The sequence below is a fragment of the Nerophis ophidion genome, linkage group LG01, assembly GCF_033978795.1.
Source record: "Nerophis ophidion isolate RoL-2023_Sa linkage group LG01, RoL_Noph_v1.0, whole genome shotgun sequence".
Lineage (NCBI taxonomy): Eukaryota > Metazoa > Chordata > Actinopteri > Syngnathiformes > Syngnathidae > Nerophis > Nerophis ophidion.
The window spans coordinates 86,406,137-86,429,829 of NC_084611.1; the positions used below are offsets into that span (position 1 = coordinate 86,406,137).

General features: G+C 38.0%; 1 protein-coding gene across 1 annotated transcript in view; it reads right to left on the reverse strand.

The window, feature by feature from the left end:
• Positions 1–22,679, reverse strand: part of LOC133561136 (voltage-dependent calcium channel gamma-2 subunit-like) — a 92,433-nt gene extending 69,754 nt beyond the window's left edge. Inside the window, exon 1 of the mRNA XM_061914390.1 lies at positions 21,365–22,679. Coding sequence (XP_061770374.1) covers positions 21,365–21,575 — 211 coding nt within the window. The 5' untranslated portion in view covers positions 21,576–22,679. The remainder of the gene's footprint in view (positions 1–21,364) is intronic.
• Between the last annotated feature and the right edge of the window lie 1,014 nt (positions 22,680–23,693).

The following is a 23,693-nucleotide window of genomic DNA, read 5'->3' on the forward strand; positions in this document are numbered from 1 at the left end:
AATGCACTGTAAAAACGACGGTAGATTTTACAGTAAAAAAATGGTAGTTCAGTTGCTACAATGTTACTGTAAAAATAACAGCGGTACAGTTTTTACATTTACAGTAATGCACTGTAAAAACAACGGTAGATTTTACGGTTTAAAAAAATGGTATCTTGTTCACCAAATTATACTGTAAAAACAAAAGTGGCAGAGTTTTTCCATTAACAGTAATACACTGTAAAAGCAACATTTATTTTACGGGGGGAAAAAATGGCAGCTCGGTCGCCAGAATTTTCCTGTAAAAACAAAAATGGTACGGGTTTTTCCCATTTACAGTACTGCACTGTAAAAGCGGCCGTAGATTTTACAATGAAAAAATGTCAGTTCAATCACCAGAATTTTACCGTAAAAACGAATGATTGTACAGTTTTTCAGTTTACAGTAATGAACTTTAAAAACGACATAGATTTTACGGTAAAAAAAGTGGCAGCTCAGTTGCCACAATGTTACTGTAAAAATAACAGCGGTAAAGTTATTATATTTACAGTAATGCACTGTAAAAACAACGGTAGATTTTACGGTAAAAAAATGGTAGCTTGATCACCAAGTTATACTGTAAAAACTAAAGTGGTGCAGTTTTTCCATTTACAGTAATACACTGTAATAATGACATATTTTATGCTATAAAACAAGCACTTTCTCTACCAGAAATTTACCGTAATAAAAACCCAGTGATACCATTTTTGGGTGTGCAGTAATTAGCTCTAAAACCTAAATATTAACAGCATAAAAAATAATTACTGAGCTTCGACTTTTTTACTGTAAAATCCACAGATTGTTAGTTCTGGTGTCTGCTAGCATGTTTTGCAAATGTATTTTCACCACAGGGGGCGCCATTTAGAAAGTGTGTGTTATACGTTGAAGTCGGTCACGTCCATGTCGACAACCGTGTTTTCCTTGACGCTTAAAAAAATTGCCTGCTTAAAAGTTGACGTCGACGTGCATGCTCGACGCCTCTTGATGACATAAAGTGAGAGCCGAAGGAGTCACCTACGCTTCATTCTGCACTTTGAACTTTTTAAAACTTTCATAATTCATGACATTTATAATGTTTTCCTCTTCCGCTCTGATTGTTTCCTGTGATTTTTGGCTTTTATTTGTTACTTTTATATTTGTGACTAGGTACAATATATATATATATATATATATATATATATATATATATATATATATATATATATATATATATGTATATATATATGTATATATATATATATATATATATATATATGCACATATATAATCAAAATACATTTTAATTACATAGTGATTGTCAGAAACTTCAAGACATGTTTTAAAAGGGTAAAAGAAAAAAAACGATATATATATGTATATGTGTGTGTGTGAATATATATATGTATACATATATATTTATTTTTTATTTACATTTTTTTTAAAATATTTATAAAATATTTTATTTTATTTTCCTAAAAATACAAATTTAAAAAATAAGAGAAAAAAATAATAAAGATATATATATATATACATATATATTTGGTATTTTTACAAAAAATGTAAATATATATATTTGTTATTTTTGTATTTTTTAAAATGTTTATAAAAATGTTTTTATTTTATTGTCATAAAAATCAAATAAATAATAAGATAAAGAAATAACATATATATAACATATATATATGTATACATATATATGTACAGTATATATGTATATACATATTTATTTGTTAGTTTTTTTAGAAATGTATATATATGTGTGTATATATATATATTTGTTATTTTTTTATTTTACTTTTTTTTTAAATCTTTATAAAAATGTTTTTATTTTATTTTCATAAAACTACAAATAAAAAATAAGATAAAAAATACAAAATATAAATATATATATATATTTTTTAAATAAATTATGCATATATATATATATATATATGTTATTTTATTTTATTATTGTTTTTTACCCTTTTAAAAAGTGTCTTGAAGTTTTCGACAATCACTATGTAATTCAAATGTATTTTGATCCGATCTATAAAAACAATCAATTTTTGTCAATTGTAGTGTTGTTAACGTCATCATCAACATTACAGTATCGCACAACAAACACTGTGTACATACACTGACTTCCTGTTTAGTGTAAAGTAAGCTTGAAAAATAAAAGCATGACATTTTTTTTATTTTTAGATTTTTTGCCACAGGAAGAAAGATGGTCGGGTGTACATGAACTTTATTGTCCTTGTAGTAAAAACATTGTGAAAAATAACTAATTAAGTGCAGCAGCTGTTAGATAAAAGTACACAATTAGTATGAAATGTGCAAAAATGGAGGAAAAACAATGTCAACAATCTTTCATCATTATGCCATCATAGAATCCTATTAAATTGACAACCTCTTATGTTGACGTAAATTGCCGGCCAACACATGCGGGTCACGGAATGTTAACATTCAGCGGAAGACTATAGGAAGGACGCGGGTTCGATGCCCCGATGTCACGTCGAGGCGCCCTGGAGCAAGCGAGTGAGCGAATCCCCGCCGCGCTGCGTCACCGCCGATGACGCGCGTTCCCGTGGCGAGGCATCGTACACGAAGCGGCGCGGTGGCGTCACGGACCGGCGTCCCCGGTTTGTTTTGGCTCACGGTGTTTTTGTGGGGCCATCGGCGCCGGTTGCTACGGACTTACGCGAGCCTTTTGAAGAGCCGTTGCTATGCAGCCAGCGAGGCAGCGCAGGAGCCACAGGCCCATGCGGCGGATGAGTCATAGCCCCCCCCCCCCCCCCCCACCCCTCCCTTCACTCACACATGGACCCCACTACGTTCCTTACACACACACAGTCATTAGGACGGGAAATATGAACGGCGTCGCCGCGATAAAAGCCCCCACCCCCGGTTAATTCCCACCATCAATCCGGCCGCAAGCGAGTCGATGGACAAATTAGGCGCCATTAAGATCAAATCAAAATGAGTGTGGATTCACGGTGTCATAAAAGATCGGTGGGGTAAATGAGAGGGTAAACACGTGGTCGCGTTTGCACACGCTCGTCGGCGTCGGCGCTAACCATTTAATGGGGACCATGTTTTTCGACCAACCTTGCTCAAATTTGGCACACATGTTCTCGTCAGTCATCTTAAAGTGTGTGCCAAATTTCACAGAGATTGAATGCAACATCCTAAAGTTACGATCAAGGGTGTGACCCTTCCGATACTCATATCGGGGCCGAGAGTATTATTGGTCAGTAGGATTTTCTTTTTTTTGCAACACCCCCTTGATGGTGGCCATGTTTTCCAGCCAATCTTGCTCAAATTTGGCACACCTGTGCCTATAAATCATCTTAACATGTGTGCCAAATTTCACGGAGATTGAACGCAACATCCTAAAGTTACGATCAAGGGCGTGACCCTTCCGATACTCATATCAGAGCTGAGAGTATTATTGGTCAGCAGGATTTTCTTTTTTTGCAACACCCCTTGATGGTGGCCATGTTTTCCAGCCAATCTTGCTCAAATTTAGCACACATGTGCTTGTAAATAATCTTAACATGTGTGCCAGATTTCACGGCGATTGAACGCAACATCCTAAAGTTACGGTCAAGGGCGTGACCCTTCCGATTCTCATATCAGAGCCGAGAGTATTATTGGTCAGCAGGATTTTTTTTTTTTGCAATACCCCTTGATGGTGGCCATGTTTTCCAACCAATCTTGCTCAAATTTGGCACACATGTGCTTGTCAGTCATCTTAACATGTGTGTCAAATTTCACAGACATTGAACCCAATCTGGAAAAGTTAAAGTGACAGGCGTCAGCCTTCCAATACTCATATCGGAGCCTAGAGTATCAGCTAATGCATTATTGATCAACAGGATTTTTTTGTGCAAAACCCCTTGATGGTGGCCATGTTTTCCAACCAATCCTGCTCAAATTTGGCACACATGGGCTTGTCAGTCATCTTAACATGTATGCCAAATTTCACAGAAATTGAACGCAACATTCTAAAGTTAGAGTGACAGGCGTCAGCCTTCCAATACTCATATCGGAGCCTAGGGTATCAGCTAATGCATTATTGGTCAACAGGATTTTTTTGTGCAAAACCCCTTGATGGTGGCCATGTTTTCCAACCAATCTTGCTCAAATTTGGCACACATGTGCTTGTCAGTCATCTTAACATGTGTGCCAAATTTCACGGAGATTGAACGCAACATCGTAAAGTTACAGTGACTGGCGTCAGCCTTCCAATTCTCATATCGGAACATAGAGTATCAGCTAATACAATATTGATCAGACCCAATTTCAGCAGGATTTGGGGTAAAACAACACTTAATAGCGGCCATGTTTTTTAACCAATCTTGCCCACATTAGGCACACACGTGCTTGTCAGTCATCTTAACATGTATGCCAAATTTCACTCAGATTGAACGCAACATGGTAAAGTTACAGAGATAGGCGTGACCCTTCCAAAACTCATATAAGAGCCTCGAGTATCAGCTAATGCGGCCGATAAAATATTGATCCGATACCATCTCAGCAGGACTCACACATACTTTTAATACTTTGTAAAGTGTAATGTTAAAATGTTTATTATTAACCGTCTGGGATGTGCTTAAACTGTTTTTAAATTGAAGTGAAGTCCGTAGGTAATTGTTTATAGCACCATGAATCTTTGGGCACCTAACAGTTTGGTCAGATTCCGATTGCCGGGGTGACGATTCAATTAAATTCAGAATGTATTTAAAATCAATATGAATAAGAATTATGTTTCTGCCCCCCAAACTTGTGGCCGCAGTATATTCATGAAGTTATGCAGCAAATTGAATGATGCAGACACGTTTGTTACTGGATATGTTCTTAGAGCAGTGGGAGAAATCCCAAGTCAATCCGACTAATGGAGGCGAATAACACAAGGTGACGTAGCCGGGGTCTTTTATTGTGTAGCAGTGGTCCTGGTTTCCCCTGCAAGAGTGTCTGTGGATGGCTCCTCCCCACCCGGGAAGTGGATTTATTGGCCAAAAGTGCTGCTCACACTTTGTCAGACAATATTTAGAAACGGGCCTCGGCCGTAAACGTGATTTATGTCGCGCGCTCCCTGCACCAGACGCCTGCCTGAAAGTGTCGAGGAGAAACGTCTGCCAAGTTGTTGTTTTTTCTCTTGTCAAGCAACTTTTCTTTATAATTGTTGACGACTTAATTAATAACCCTTCGTAAATTACAGCGACATGTTGCGTCATCCGTTTGGTTCCGGGGTTTTTTGTCGTTTTGACCGTGTTGAACTGCTTTTTTCAGAAACTCATCCTGCCATCAATTTTTGGCTGTCAACTTAATGAAAAAGTAGACATACACACGCTATTAATGACCTAATTTATCACAAATCCCATTTGAACCAGAAGGTGCTACTTTTTCCCATTCAAAGCATGCAGCAAAATGTGTAAATATGTGTGAAATACAAGTTATTATATTGGCCTTTTTGCCATCACAAACACTGTCAAGTTGGCCTGTTTCAAAAGATTTACTCATTTAAAATGCAAAAAACTTCCCAACTTATTTATTATATTTTTACAGCAGTAATTTGGAAAGCTGCCATTTTTGATCTCAAGTGTGAGCTTTATATCTGATACTCTGGATAACAATAATAACATTTGAACAATTTTACAATACAAAAATATGATTATTATGAATAATTAGTATTACTTAATATTTATTGTACATAAATACATATACATATATACGTAACTATATATATATATATATATATAGTTACGTATATATGTATAAATGTACATCAATATTAGGTAACAGTATCCATATATACATAGATCGATATGTATATATATATATATATATATATATATGTATGTGTATACATATATACATATATGTATAAACACATATATACATAGATATGTGTATGTATGTATAAATACATACATATATGTACATATATACATACATATACATATGTATATATGCACATATATGTATGTGAATATGTATGCATGTATATATACATCCATATATGAATGAATATACAGTATATATATACACATATACAACTGATACTCTGGATAACAATAATACAATTTAAACAATTTTACAATACAAAAATATGATTAATATGAATAATTAGTATTACATATTTATGTTTCTATATATATATATATATATATATATATATATATATATATACACACACACACACACACACACATGGAGTCCTGGGTTCAAATCCAGGCTCGGGATCTTTCTGTGTGGAGTTTGCATGTTCTCCCCGTGAATGCGTGGGTTCCCTCCGGGTACTCCGGCTTCCTCCCACTTCCAAAGACATGCACCTGGGGATAGGTTGATTGGCAACACTAAATTGGCCCTAGTGTGTGAATGTGAGTGTGAATGTTGTCTGTCTATCTGTGTTGGCCCTGCGATGAGGTGGCGACTTGTCCAGGGTGTACACCGCCTTCCGCCCGATTGTAGCTGAGATAGGCGCCAGCGACCCCCCCCAAAAAAAGGGAATAAGCGGGAGAAAATGGATGGATGGATATATATATATATATATATAAATATATATATATATATATAGTACTGAAGAATCAAAATGTAGTTTTGTCTTTTTGTTTGTGTACTGTAAATACAGTGTGTGTGTGTGCTTTTGACTCACCGCTGATTGCATCACCAGTAATCAATGGGCTCATACAACACACTCTTGTGACTCATATCGCTTACAAAATATATCATTAATAATCTCCAGTCGTTGCTGGTTTACAGTACTACTGTACCCACTAGAAGTACACACTACATGTACTGGCAGATGACACATTATTACACATGTACATACAGTACTTAGACACACACAAACACACACACACACACACACACTCACTAGGACGGAAAATATGATATATAATTATACTTAAAATATATTTATAGTAATATAATACAGTAGTAGTACTGGTGAGTATCAGGTCAAGTCTCTCCCTCTCTGTGTGTGTATATATATATATACATATATATATATATATATATATATATATATATATATATATATATATATATATATATATATATATATATATATATAAAATACACACTGTTACTACGACATGACATCATACTGTACACACTGTTACTACTACATGACTTATTATTGTACACACTGTTACTACTACATGACTTATTACTGTACACACTGTTACTACTACATGACTTATTGTACACACTGTTACTACTACATGACTTATTACTGTACACACTGTTACTACTACATGACTTATTACTGTACACACTGTTACTACTACATGACTGATTACTGTACACACTGTTACTACTACATGACTTATTACTGTACACACTGTTACTACTACATGACCTATTACTGTACACACTGTTAGTACTACATGACTTATTATTGTACACACTGTTACTACTACATGACTTATTACTGTACACACTGTTACTACTACATGACTTATTATTGTACACACTGTTACTACTACATGACTTATTACTGTGCACACTGTTACTACTACATGACTTATTTTTTACACACTGTTGCTACTACATGACTTATTACTGTACACACTGTTACTACTACATGACTTATTATTGTACACACTGTTACTACTACATGACTTATTACTGTACACACTGTTACTACTACATGACTTATTATTGTACACACTGTTACTACTACATGACTTATTACTGTACACACTGTTACTACTACATGACTTATTTTTTACACACTGTTGCTACTACATGACTTATTACTGTACACACTGTTACTACTACATGACTTATTGTACACACTGTTACTACTACATGACTTATTACTGTACACACTGTTACTACTACATGACTTATTACTGTACACACTGTTACTACTACATGACTTATTACTGTACACACTGTTACTACTACATGACTTATTATTGTACACACTGTTACTACTACATGACTTATTGTACACACTGTTACTACTACATGACTTATTACTGTACACACTGTTACTACTACATGACTTATTACTGTACACACTGTTACTACTACATGACTTATTACTGTACACACTGTTACTACTACATGACACACTACTGTACATGAGCAAGGGTATGACATCATCAAAGGGAAGCAGGAAGTGTTCTGGCGCTATTAAAGGTACTTAATGTTGTGGCCTGTATAGATTGTTATACTCTTTGGCAAAGCGAGTGATACAAAAATTACAAAACTTTTTTTTGAGTGTGGTGCCTCATAAAAAAAAAAAATCAGTCATGTCGTTTTTAGTTTTTTAGTTATTGTCTGTCAGCCGACCTTTGACACATTTAACCTTGTGAGCTTCACTGGCTTCACATGTCTTCTGCTGGCAAAATGATGAAAAGTGCTTTGGAGTCGTGCTGCACACACACACACACACACACACACACACACACACACACACGCACACACACACACACACACACTCTCACACACACACACACACACACACACACACACACACACACACACACACGTCTCATTCCCAGAAGCATATCTGCTGTCACAGGCGGCGAGCGGCCATGATGGAGATTAATGGCGGCACTTAGCGCGTGCTGAGCTCCACCTGTCACGGCCCTCAGGCCCGCTCCGCTGCGCCTCAGAACCAGACCGTGCGACCCGCGGGCCAGATCCATCACGGAGGACCGCCGACGCCCGCCATGCGTCCCGGGCCAAAGTTGGTTGTGTCAATACTTTCATCTTCCAGCTATTGCCAGCTTCACCCCCTTTTTCTTTGGCACGATCACGTCTTGTTATGTTTACTTAGTTTATGTTTATTTCCTGTCCATCCATCCATTTTATACACCTTATTCCCTTTGGGGTCGCGGGGGGCGCTGGTGCCTATCTCAGCTACAACCGGGCGGAAGGCGGTGTACACCCTGGACAAGTCGCCACCTCATCGCAGGGCCAACACAGATAGACAGACAACATTCACACACTAGGGCCAATTTAGTGTTGCCAATCAACCTATCCCCAGGTGTGGTGGAAGTGGGAGGAAGGGAGCCCACGCATTCACGGGGAGAACATGCAAACTCCACACAGAAAGATCCCGAGCCTGGATTTGAACCCTGACTACTCAGGACCTTCGTATTGTGAGGCAGACACACTAACCCCTCTGCCACCGTGAAGCCCGCGAATCTTTTGCAATTTGTTCAATGAATAATGGAGACGTCAAAGAAGAAAGATGTAGGTGGGAAGCGGTGTATTGCGGCTGCCTTTAGCAACACAAACACAGCCGGTGTTTCCTTGTTTACATTTCCGAAGGTGAAGCTTTACTATGGAACAGAGCGGTCAAGCGAACATGGTTCCCGTTTATTTCCTGTCTGCGCGCTTATTTCAGTTCCACTTCCTGCGTGTCTCCCTACCTAAAAGCTATTTCCCCTCACCTGTCGCTGATTGGCAGCCTGGCCACACCTGTTGTGAATCAGCTGGCTGCCATTTGTGCCTGCCTCGCTTCCTGTTATCCACTTTTCCCAATTCCTTTTTTAAGTTAAAGGCCTACTAAAAGCCACTACTACCGACCACGCAGTCTGATAGTTTATATATCAATGATGAAATATTAACATCGCAACACATGCCAATACGGCCTTTTTAGTTTACTAAAATGCAATTTAAAATTTCCCGCAAAGTATCCTGTTGAAAACGTCGATATGATGACTCGTGCGCGTGACGTCTCGGATTGTAGCGAACATGTTGTTCGAGCCCGATCCCAGCTATAAGTAGTCTGCTCTAATCGCATAATTCCACAGTATTCTGGACATCTGTGTTGCTGAATCTTTTGCAATTTGTTCAATTAATAATGGAGACGTCAAAGAAGAAAGATGTAGGTGGGAAGCGGTGTATTGCGGCCGCCTTTAGCAACACAAACACAGCCGGTGTTTCCTTGTTTACATTCCCGAAGGTGAAGCTTTACTATGGAACAGAGCGGTCAAGCGAACATGGTTCCTGTTTATTTCCGGTCTGCGCGCTTATTTTAGTTCCACTTCCTGCGTGCCTCCCTCCCTGAGCGCTATTTCCCCTCACCTGCCGCTGATTAACAGCCTGGCCACACCGGTTGTCAATCAGCTGGCTGCTATTTATGCCTGCCTTGCTTCCTGTTATCCACTTTTCCTAATTCCTTTTTTAAGTTAAAGGCCTACTGAAAGCCACTACTACCGACCACGCAGTCTGATAGTTTATATATCAATGATGATATACTAACATTGCAACACATGCCAATACGGCTTTTTTAGTTTACTAAATTGCAATTTTAAATTTCGCGCGAAGTATCCTGTTCAAAACGTCGCAGAATAATGAGGCGTGATGTCACGGATTGTAGCGGACATTTTCTTCTAGCACCGATCCCAGCTATAAGTCGCCTGCTTTTATCGCATAATTACACAGTATTCTGGACATCTGTGTTGCTGAATCTTTTGCAATTTGTTCAATTAATAATGGAGACGTCAAAGAAGAAAGCTGTAGTTTGGAAGTGGTGTATTGCGGCCGCCTTTAGCAACACAAACACAGCCAGCGTTTCCTTGTTTACATTCCTGAAGGTGAAGCTTTACTATGGAACAGAGCGGTCAAGCGAACATGGTTCCTGTTTATTTCCATGTCTGCGCGCTTATTTCAGTTCCACTTCCTGCGTGTCTCCCTACCTAAAAGCTATTTCCCCTCACCTGTCGCTGATTGGCAGCCTGGCCACACCTGTTGTCAATCAGCTGGCTGCTATTTATGCCTGCCTCGCTTCCTGTTATCCACTTTTCCTAATTCCTTTTTTAAGTTAAAGGCCTACTGAAAGCCACTACTACCGACCACACAGTCTGATAGTTTATATATCAATGATGAAATATTAACATCGCAACACATGCCAATACGGCCTTTTTAGTTTACTAGATTGCAATTTAAAATTTCGCGCAAAGTATCTTGTTGAAAACGTCGGTATGATGACTCGTGCGCGTGACGTCTCGGATTGTAGCGAACATGTTGTTCGAGCCCGATCCCAGCTATAAGTAGTCTGCTCTAATCGCATAATTCCACAGTATTCTGGACATCTGTGTTGCTGAATCTTTTGCAATTTGTTCAATTAATAATGGAGACGTCAAAGAAGAAAGATGTAGGTGGGAAGTGGTGTATTGCGGCCGCCTTTAGCAACACAAACACAGCCGGTGTTTCCTTGTTTACATTCCCGAAGGTGAAGCTTTACTATGGAACAGAGCGGTCAAGCGAACATGGTTCCCGTTTATTTCCGGTCTGCGCGCTTATTTTAGTTCCACTTCCTGCGTGCCTCCCTCCCTGAGCGCTATTCCCCCTCACCTGTCGCTGATTGACAGCCTGGCCACACCTGTTGTGAATCAGCTGGCTGCTATTTATGCCTGCCTCGCTTCCTGTTATCCACTTTTCCTAATTCCTTTTTTAAGTTAAAGGCCTACTGAAACCCACTACTACCGACCACGCAGTCTGATAGTTTATATATCAATGATGAAATATTAACATTGCAACACATGCCAATACGGCTTTTTAGTTTACTAAATTGCAATTTTAAATTTCGCGCGAAGTATCCTGTTCAAAACGTCGCAGAATAATGAGGCGTGATGTCACGGATTGTAGCGGACATTTTCTTCTAGCACCGATCCCAGCTATAAGTCGTCTGCTTTTATCGCATAATTACACAGTATTCTGGACATCTGTGTTGCTGAATCTTTTGCAATTTGTTCAATTAATAATGGAGACGTCAAAGAAGAAAGATGTAGGTGGGAAGCGGTGTATTCAACACAAACACAGCCGGTGTTTCCTTGTTTACATTCCTGAAGGTGAAGCTTTACTATGGAACAGAGCGGTCAAGCGAACATGGTTCCCGACCACATGTCAACCGGCAGGTTTCGGTGAGAAAATGGTGGTAATAAGTCGGCTCTTACCGTAGACATGAGCGGAGCTTGCGTCGTTCCTTGAGCACCTGTCAAAGAGGCAGCTGCGGGCTGTCTTGCCTCTTCCGACCGGCCGCCTCCAAACGTGGATGCTTCCACCGTGAAGGAGGGGGGAAAAAAAGCTCAGCCCGGCCCGACTGGCTGCCTTTGCTTCGCCTCGTCGAGGAACGTGGCTTCCCTCGGAGACACTCCCAGGCACCACACCCCTCCGACTTTCAGGTACGACGGTATAATCTCACTACAACACTAGTAACACAATAAGCAGATAAGGGATTTTCCAGAATTATCCTAGTAAATGTGTCTAATAACATCTGAATCGCTCCCACTGCCCTCGTCTTTTTTTTCTTTTTTTTTTCTGGTCCTTCACTCTCACTTTCCTCATTCACAAATCTTTCATCCTCGCTCAAATTAATGGGGAAATCATTGTTTTCTCGATCCGAATCACTCTAGCTGATGGTGGCCATGATTGTAAACAATGTGAGGAGCCCTACAACCCGTGACGTCACGCGTACATCGTCTGCTACTTCCGGTACAGGCAAGGCTTTTTTATTAGCGACCTAAAGTTGCGAACTTTATCGTCGATGTTCTCTACAAAAATATGGCAATATCGCTAAATGATCAAGAATGGACCTGCTATCCCCGTTTAAAAAAAAAATCTCATTTCAGTTGGCCTTTATTGTCATGTTCGCCTGCCATCTAAATATCCTGAGGTTGTAAATCCATCCATACATTTTGTACATATATTTTCTGATGATTTAAAACAATAATAATTTTTGAAATGATATATTGATGGTGGTTAGTTACATATAATACTAACAATATTTATAGTAATAATGATGTAATACTACTACTACTACCACTAATAATAACAATAATAGTAATATTAATAACAATGACACACTGATGGTGGTAAGTTACATATAGTAATAATTAAAAAAGATAATAACACATATAATAATGATAATACCATTAATTATAATAATAATACTAATCATCATGAGCATAATAATACTGACATTAATAATACAAAATTATTAATAATGTTTTAATAAGGTTTTAAGCTACATTTAATAATATAATAATAATAATAATAGGAACAAATATACTACTACTAATAATAATGATAATAATAATATGACACACTGATGGTACTAAGTTACATAAAATAATAATAATTTAAAATGGTAATAATAATAACTCAAAAAATATTGATAATTATGATTACAATAATATTAACAATAATAATAGTATTAATAAAAATCACAAAAATATTAGTAACAATAAGTATACACTGATGGTAGTAAGCTACACATGATAATAATTATAATAATAACAAATATTAATAATAATAATAATAACACACTGATGTGGTGAGCTATATATAATAATTAGAAATATAATAATTATGGTCAAAAGTACATATAATATTCATAATAATAATGAAAAACATAATAATGGAAATAATAATAATAATTATATGCTGATAGTATTAAGCTACACATGATAAAACTAATAATAATATTGACAATACATAGTAATTTTCTATATATATATAATATTGATATATAATAATAATCATAATAATACAAACGATAATAATAGTAGTGACCCACTGATGGCAATAAGATACATATACTATTTATAATAATAATTAAAAACATAATAATGAAAATATTTGTAATAATAATAATTACACACTGATAGTAGTAAGGATAATATGATAATACTAATAATAATAATGATAATAATAAATAGCAATATAATTGATAGTAATTATAATAATGATAATAACATTGATGGTTATGAGCTATACTATTATTACATAATAATAATCATAATAATACAAACGATAATAATAGTAATGACCCGCTGGTGGTAATAAGCTACATATGCTGTTTATAATATTAATTAAAAACATAATTAATTAATAATTATAGACTGGTAGTAGTAAGCTACACATGATAATACTACTAATAATAATGATAATAATAAATAGCAATATTAATGATAGTAATAATAATAAGAAGAATGATAATAATAACACTGACGGTAGTGCGCAATATATAATAATATTAATAAATAATATAATAATAATGATTGTGGTAAGCTAGAGATAGTAATAATAATATTTGTTGTTTTTTTAAATGATTTTCATTACTAAAATAATTATCACACATTGATAGTTGTAAGCTACATTTAACAAGAATTAAAATAATGGTAACAATAATGATGGACTTATTAACACTTGTATGCTACTTTTATAAAAAAATAAAAATAATATTAAACACTTTGAAAGTGGTCATCTGCATTTGTAGCCACGGCTGCTCATGGGCAAGACTCACGGGAACATGGCTGCCGATTTGTTCCTCTATGACCCCCCACCAAACATTCTTGCACCAATCATAAATTCACATTCTTACACCAGTGTGGACGGCAAGGTGGGGCAAGTGTCTTGCCCAAGGGCACAACGGCATTAATGAGGATGGCGGAAGCTGGAGTCGCACCAGGGACCCTCAAGTTTCTGGCCACACCTTCGTCTCAAGGGCGATACATCTGTCTATCTTCTTGCCGGATATCAGCTTGTCTTTTCTTCAGAACTCAACTTACATCAACTTCTTATTCACACAAAAATACTAATTTTTAGCATAGACTGTGCAGTCTTTTTTTTACAGTGTGTTACTGTAAAATGTTTACTGTCAAAATTCTGAGTTCACCTTGTAAAATATACAGTATATATTTTCTACAATATAAAATTGGTACCACCGTAATTTTAAGGTAAAATTCTGGCGACCGAGCCGCCAGTTTTTCCCGCAAAATCTACGATTGTTGTTTTTACAGTGTGTTACTGTAAGAGGAAAATTGGTGCCACCGTATTTTTACAGTAAAATTATGGCGACTGAGCCACCAGTTTTTACCCTAAAATCTAGGATTGTTGTTTTGCAATTTTACTGTGAATTGAAAAACTGCAACATTGTATTTTTACGGTAAAATTCTGGCGACCGAGCCGCCAGTTTTTACCGTAAAATCTACGATTGTTGTTTTTACAGTGTGTTACTGTAAGAGGAAAATTGGTGCCACCGTATTTTTACGGTAAAATTATGCCGACTGAGCCACCAGTTTTTACCGTAAAATCTAGGATTGTTGTTTTGCAATTTTACTGTAAATTGAAAAACTGCAACATTGTATTTTTACGGTAAAATTCTGGCGACCGAGCCGCCAGTTTTCCCCGCAAAATCTACGATTGTTGTTTTTACAGTGTGTTACTGTAAGAGGAAAATTGGTGCCACCGTATTTTTACGGTAAAATTATGCCGACTGAGCCACCAGTTTTTACCGTAAAATCTAGAATTGTTGTTTTGCAATTTTACTGTAAATTGAAAAACTGCAACATTGTATTTTTACGGTAAAATTCTGGCGACCGAGCCGCCAGTTTTTCTCGCAAAATCTACGATTGTTGTTTTTACAGTGTGTTACTGTAAGAGGAAAATTGGTGCCACCGTATTTTTACAGTAAAATTATGGTGACTGAGCCACCAGCTTTTACCCTAAAATCTAGGATTGTTGTTTTGCAATTTTACTGTAAATTGAAAAACTGCAACATTGTATTTTTACGGTAAAATTCCGGGAACCGAGCCACCGTTTTTTTTTTTTGTTTTTACAGTAAAATCTACGGTCGTTGTTTCTACAGTGTGTTACTGTAAAATGTAAAACAGTACAACTTATTTACCGTCAAAATTCTGAGTTTACCTTGTAAAATATACAGTATAAATTTTCTACAATATAAAATTGGTACCACCGTAATTATACGGTAAAATTCTGGCGACCGAGCCACCATTTTTTACCGTAAAATCTACGATTGTTGTTTTTACAGTGTGTTACTGTAAGAGGAAAATTGGTGCCACCGTATTTTTACAGTAAAATTATGGCGACTGAGTCACCAGTTTTTACCCTAAAATCTAGGATTGTTGTTTTGCAATTTTACTGTAAATCGAAAAACTGCAACATTGTATTTTTACGGTAAAATTCCGGCAACAGAGCCACCGTTTTTTTTTTTTTTTACAGTAAAATCTACGGTCGTTGTTTCTACAGTGTGTTACTGTAAAATGTAAAACAGTACAACTTATTTACCGTCAAAATTCTGAGTTTACCTTGTAAAATATACAGTATAAATGTTCTACAATATAAAATTGGTACCACCGTAATTATACGGTAAAATTCTGGTGACCGAGCCACCAGTTTTTACTGTAAAATCTAGGATTGTTGTTTTTACAGTGTGTTACTGTAAGAGGAAAATTGGTGCCACCGTATTTTTACAGTAAAATTATGGCGACTGAGCCACCAGTTTTTACCCTAAAATCTAGGATTGTTGTTTTGCAATTTTACTGTAAATTGAAAAACTGCAACATTGTATTTTTACGGTAAAATTCCAGCAACCGAGCCACCTTTTCTTTCTTTTTTTTACGGTAAAATCTACGGTCGTTGTTTCTACAGTGTGTTACTGTAAAATGTAAAACAGTACAACTTATTTACCGTCAAAATTCTGAGTTTACCTTGTAAAATATACAGTATATATTTTCTACAATATAAAATTGGTACCACCGTAATTATACGGTAAAATTCTGGCGACCGCGCCACCATTTTTTACCGTAAAATCTACGATTGTTGTTTTTACAGTGTGTTACTGTAAGAGGAAAATTGGTGCCACCGTATTTTTACAGTAAAATTATGGCGACTGAGTCACCAGTTTTTACCCTAAAATCTAGGATTGTTGTTTTGCAATTTTACTGTAAATCGAAAAACTGCAACATTGTATTTTTACGGTAAAATTCCGGCAACAGAGCCACCGTTTTTTTTTTTTTTACAGTAAAATCTACGGTCGTTGTTTCTACAGTGTGTTACTGTAAAATGTAAAACAGTACAACTTATTTACCGTCAAAATTCTGAGTTTACCTTGTAAAATATACAGTATATATTTTCTACGATATAAAATTGGTACCACCGTAATTATACGATAAAATTCTGGCGACTGGGCCACCAGTTTTTACCGTAAAATCTATGATTGTTGTTTTTACAGTGTGTTACTGTAAGAGGAAAATTGGTGCCACCGTATTTTTACAGTAAAATTATGGCGACTTAGCCACCAGTTTTTACCCTAAAATCTAGGATTGTTGTTTTGCAATTTTATTGTAAATTGAAAAACTGCAACATTGTATTTTTACGGTAAAATTCCAGCAACCGAGCCACCTTTTCTTTCTTTTTTTTACGGTAAAATCTACGGTCGTTTCTACAGTGTGTTACTGTAAAATGTAAAACAGTACAACTTATTTACCGTCAAAATTCTGAGTTTACCTTGTAAAATATACAGTATATATTTTCTACAATATAAAATTGGTACCACCGTAATTATACGGTAAAATTCTGGCGACCGCGCCACCATTTTTTACCGTAAAATCTACGATTGTTGTTTTTACAGTGTGTTACTGTAAGAGGAAAATTGGTGCCACCGTATTTTTACAGTAAAATTATGGCGACTGAGTCACCAGTTTTTACCCTAAAATCTAGGATTGTTGTTTTGCAATTTTACTGTAAATCGAAAAACTGCAACATTGTATTTTTACGGTAAAATTCCGGCAACAGAGCCACCGTTTTTTTTTTTTTTACAGTCAAATCTACGGTCGTTGTTTCTACAGTGTGTTACTGTAAAATGTAAAACAGTACAACTTATTTACCGTCAAAATTCTGAGTTTACCTTGTAAAATATACAGTATATATTTTCTACAATATAAAATTGGTACCACCGTAATTATACGATAAAATTCTGGCGACTGGGCCACCAGTTTTTACCGTAAAATCTATGATTGTTGTTTTTACAGTGTGTTACTGTAAGAGGAAAATTGGTGCCACCGTATTTTTACAGTAAAATTATGGTGACTGAGCCACCAGCTTTTACCCTAAAATCTAGGATTGTTGTTTTGCAATTTTACTGTAAATTGAAAAACTGCAACATTGTATTTTTACGGTAAAATTCCGGGAACCGAGCCACCGTTTTTTTTTTTTGTTTTTACAGTAAAATCTACGGTCGTTGTTTCTACAGTGTGTTACTGTAAAATGTAAAACAGTACAACTTATTTACCGTCAAAATTCTGAGTTTACCTTGTAAAATATACAGTATAAATTTTCTACAATATAAAATTGGTACCACCGTAATTATACGGTAAAATTCTGGCGACCGAGCCACCATTTTTTACCGTAAAATCTACGATTGTTGTTTTTACAGTGTGTTACTGTAAGAGGAAAATTGGTGCCACCGTATTTTTACAGTAAAATTATGGCGACTGAGTCACCAGTTTTTACCCTAAAATCTAGGATTGTTGTTTTGCAATTTTACTGTAAATCGAAAAACTGCAACATTGTATTTTTACGGTAAAATTCCGGCAACAGAGCCACCGTTTTTTTTTTTTTTTACAGTAAAATCTACGGTCGTTGTTTCTACAGTGTGTTACTGTAAAATGTAAAACAGTACAACTTATTTACCGTCAAAATTCTGAGTTTACCTTGTAAAATATACAGTATATATTTTCTACAATATAAAATTGGTACCACCGTAATTATACGATAAAATTCTGGCGACTGGGCCACCAGTTTTTACCGTAAAATCTATGATTGTTGTTTTTACAGTGTGTTACTGTAAGAGGAAAATTGGTGCCACCGTATTTTTACAGTAAAATTATGGCGACTTAGCCACCAGTTTTTACCCTAAAATCTAGGATTGTTGTTTTGCAATTTTATTGTAAATTGAAAAACTGCAACATTGTATTTTTACGGTAAAATTCCGGGCAACCGAGCCACCTTTTTTTTTTTACGGTAAAATCTACGGTCGTTGTTTCTACAGTGTGTTACTGTAAAATGTAAAACAGTACAACTTATTTACCGTCAAAATTCTGAGTTTACCTTGGAAAATATACAGTATATATTTTCTACAATATAAAATTGGTACCACCGTAATTATACGGTAAAATTCTGGCGACCGAGCCACCATTTTTTACCGTAAAATCTACGATTGTTGTTTTTACAGTGTGTTACTGTAAGAGGAAAATTGGTGCCACCGTATTTTTACAGTAAAATTATGGCGAATGAGTCACCAGTTTTTACCCTAAAATCTAGGATTGTTGTTTTGCAATTTTCTTCTTTTTTTTTACGGTAAAATCTACGGTCGTTGTTTCTTCAGTGTGTTACTGTAAATATAAAAATAATACCACTGTATTTTCACGGTGAAATTCTGGCGACTTAGCCACCAGCTTTTTTTAACTGTAAAATCTACGATCTTTGTGTCTACAGTGCGTTACTGTAAAAAAGAGGAAAGACTATCACTTAATTTTCACGGTGAAGTTTTAGGGACTGAGCTACCAGGTTTTTTTTTGCGTAAATTCTCCGATTGTTGTTTTTACGGTGTGTTACTGTAAGAGCAAAAACTGTACCACTTCATTTTTCCGGTGAAATTCTAGGGACTGAGCTACCAGGTTGTTTTTTTTGCGTAAAAATTTACGATTGTTATTTTTATGGTGTGTTACTGTAAGCGGAAAAACTGCACAACTGTAAGTTTAAGGTAAAGTTCTGGGACTGAGCCACCGTTTTTTTTACGATAAAATTTCGGATTGTTGTTTTTACGGTTTGCTACTGTAAACAGAAAAAACATACCGTATTTTTACGGTGAAATTCTGGCGACTTAGCCACCAGCTTTTTTTTTACTGTAAAATCTACGATCTTTGTGTCTACAGTGCGTTACTGTAAAAAAGAGGAAAAACTATCGCTTAATTTTCACGGTAATGTTTTAGGGACTGAGCTACCAGGTTTTTTTTTTTTGCGTAAAATCTCCGATTGTTGTTTTTACGGTGTGTTACCGTAAGAGCAAAAACTGTATCACTTCATTTTTCCGGTGAAATTTTAAGGACTGAGCTACCATTTTTTTTTTTTGCGTAAAAATGTACGATTGTTATTTTTATGGTTTGTTACTGTAAGCGGAAAAACTGCACAACTGTAAGTTTACGGTAAAGTTCTGGCGACTGAGCCACCAGTTTTTTTACAATAAAATTTCAGATTGTTGTTTTTACGGTTTGCTACTGTAAACAGAAAAAACATACCGTATTTTTACGGTGAAATTCTGGCGACTTAGCCACCAGCTTTTTTTTTACTGTAAAATCTACGATCTTTGTGTCTACAGTGCGTTACTGTAAAAAAGAGGAAAAACTGTCGCTTAATTTTCACGGTGAAGTGTTAGGGACTGAGCTACCAGGTTTTTTTTTTTTTGCGTAAAATCTCCGATTGTTGTTTTTACGGTGTGTTACCGTAAGAGCAAAAACTGTATCACTTAATTTTTCCGGTGAAATTTTAAGGACTGAGCTACCATTTTTTTTTTTGCGTAAAAATGTACGATTGTTATTTTTATGGTTTGTTACTGTAAGCGGAAAAACTGCACAACTGTAAGTTTACGGTAAAGTTCTGGCGACTGAGCCACCAGTTTTTTTACAATAAAATTTCGGATTGTTGTTTTTACGGTTTGCTACTGTAAACGGAAAAAACACACCATTGTATTTTTACGGTGAAATTCTGGCGACCTAGCCACCAGCTTTTTTTTACTGTAAAATGTACGATCTTTGTGTCTACAATGCGTTACTGTAAAAAAGAGGAAAAACTATCAATACATTTTCACGGTGAAGTTTTAGGGACTGAGCTACCATTTTTTTTTTTTTTGCGTAAAATCTCCGATTGTTGTTTTTACGGTGTGTTACTGTAAGAGCAAAAACTGTACCACTTCATTTTTACGGTGAAATTCGAGGGACTGAGCTACCAGGTTTTTTTTGCGTAAAAATGTACGATTGTTATTTTTATGGTGTGTTAATGTAAGCGGAAAAACTGCACAACTGTAAGTTTACGGTAAAGTTCTGGCGACTGAGCCACTAGTTTTTTTACGATGAAATTGTTGTTTTTACGGTTTGCTACTGTAAACAGAAAAAACTTACCACTGTATTTTTACGGTAAAATTCTGGCGACTTAGCCACCAGCTTTTTTTACTGTAAAATCTACGATCTTTTTGTCTACAGTCCGTTACTGTAAAAAAAAAAAGAGGAAAAACTGTATCACTTAATTTTCACGGTGAAGTTTTAGGGACTGAGCTACCAGGTTTTTTTTTTTTGCGTAAAATCTCCGATTTTTGTTTTTACGTTACTGTAAATGTAAAAACGATAGCTAAGTCGGCAGACTTCTACGATGGTCGATTTTTAGCGTGTGGACAAAAGTTTGAGTCGCCCGCCGTACTTAAGGGCGCGCACCAGGGCCACCGCCAAAGCTGGCGGCTTCCTTGAGTCGGCCGCCGTACTTAAGGGCGCGCACCAGGGCCACCGCCAAAGCTGGCGGCTTCCAGGTCGCCGGTCACTTGACCAAGTCGGGGGCTCACCTTCCAGGCAGCAGGTCCTCCAGAGGCCCGAGTGCGTCATCACCTCCTCGTTCTTCTTGCTGGTCTCGTTCTCGTTGCTGCTCTTGATCTTGCAGACGCCGCGCGAGTACAGCCAGTAGTCCGTCCCCACGGCGATGGTCATCAGGCTGAAGGCGGCGAAGGCCCCCACCGTGGTCAGCAGCATCTGAACCCCGCGGTCAAACACGCCCATGTTGCCGCATTCCACGAAAGGGGGGCCCCCTTTCCGCTTCACGTACAGGAAGTAAATATTTGTGAGTTTGCGTCGCCACGCCAGCTCGGAAGAGGGGGGGCGGACGGCGGCGGGCGAACGGCGGGGGGGCGCTGGGGGGGCGGGGGAATTGGGGGAGCTCGGGGGGAATCGTATGGTTGGTTTTGGGTGGGGGGGCGCCGCCAAGGTGAGAAATCCGATTAAAGGCGTTGTGGAGGGGGCGTGGGCGGCGGCGGTTCTGGGGGGGCGAGGTCAAACTTCCCTCAAAGTGTATAGTGACCTGAAAACCTGACAGGAGGCCCCACAGGACCAAAGCCTACTTTTTGTGGACCCTCAGGGGTTGCCCAAGAACCTGGTCCAAGTGGACCTCAAGAGGGGGGTAAAAAAGGGGGGACCTGCACAACCCCCCCCACCCCCGCCCCCGGCCCCCCGGCTGCTTGGTATTCTCCAAACGTGGACCCTGCCTGGTTCTGGACCGGGGAGGGGAATCGGCGCTGTGTCGCTACCTCGACGTCAACCCAAGACCGATCCGGACTGGCATGGTCCAGAACCTGGGACGGTTGGGATCTTTTTTTTTTTTTTTAAATGGCTGATGCCAAAACCACCGCAGACATTTTATTCTTCAAGGGAAAAAATCAACTGAAGAATTAGGAAATAATCCAGCATCGAAAGGATGGACAAGGGGGGGGGGAAAGGAAGGTTTTGGATTTGCTTAGTTGTCCTTCCTCCTAAAATTCCGGTCCACGGTTTCCATGCGTGCTCCCTGGACTTGGGTCCGGCGTCAGTGCGGCTCTGCTCCGCGGGGAAGTGTGCATCAGGCGGGGGTGTCGGCGCGGGGGAGACGCGGGGCGACGGTCGATGCTTCCCGGCGTGCGTGAGCCTCCTCGCTGCCGCATGCAGGCGCTCCTCGGGCGGCCAGAAGACGAGCGCATGCACGCGTCACATCGCAGCCCTCAAATCCTCCGCTTCTTTTTTTGTTTTTTTTTTTCTGTCTTCCTCTTCTTTTTTCCCCACCTCCTCCAAAGACGCGATCAGATCTCAGGTCGAACAACACATCCTCGCGTTTCTTCTTCCCGGAGCTGAGAGAGGAGGAGGAGGAGGAGGAGGATGCTGAGAAGCAGAGGATGGAAAAAAAAAAAATCGACACAACCAGCGAGGAGGAGGAGGAGGAGGAGGAGGAGGAGGAGGAGGAAGATGTTAATAAATAAAAATGTCCTTTTCAACAAGTCAGCATCTGAAGCTGGGTTTTGGCAGCAGGTGAAAAAAAAACAAAAAAACGTTGGTCGGGTCCGCCTTTGGCTGCTGCCCCCGCGACCCAAGCCCTGGTCTAAGTCAGACCTACATAGAGGTTTTTGTTTCATGTCTCTACGACATTCCTAACAGAAGTTACCAGCAGTTTTGTCTAGGTTTTTTTTCCCCTAGGGGGCGCTATAGCGCAATTTTGACTTTTTTTTATTTTTTTTTATCCATCCATCCATTTTCTACCGCTTATTCCCTTTAGGGGTGGCGGGGGGGCGCTGGCGCCTATCTCAGCTACAATCGGGCGGAAGGCGGGGTACACCCTGGACAAGTCGCCACCTCATCGCAGGGCCAACACAGATAGACAGACAACATTCACACACTAGGGCCAATTTTAGTGTTGCCAATCAACCTATCCCTAGGTGCATGTCTTTGGAAGTGGGAGGAAGCCGGAGTACCCGGAGGGAACCCACGCAGTCACGGGGAGAACATGCAAACTCCACACAGAAAGATCCCGAGCCTGGATTTGAACCCAGGACTGCAGGACCTTGGTATTGTGAGGCAGACGCACTAACCCCTCTGCCACCGTGAAGCCTTTAATAAAAAAAAGTGTTTTTTTTTTTTAGATACCAATTTTTGCCAGTCCTGATGTGTGTGTAAAATTTGGTGAGTTTCGAAGCATGTTAAGGGAGTGAAATTACGGATCGGCGTTTCTGGATGTTGTTGATAAATGGCTTTCGCTTTGCATAGTAGAGCTTTAATGTGCACTTTGAAGCATTTTAAGGGGGTCAGATTATAGCTCAAAGAGGCAAAAATGAAATTTTTTAGGAAAGAAAATTATTTCAACGTGATTAAAATCAC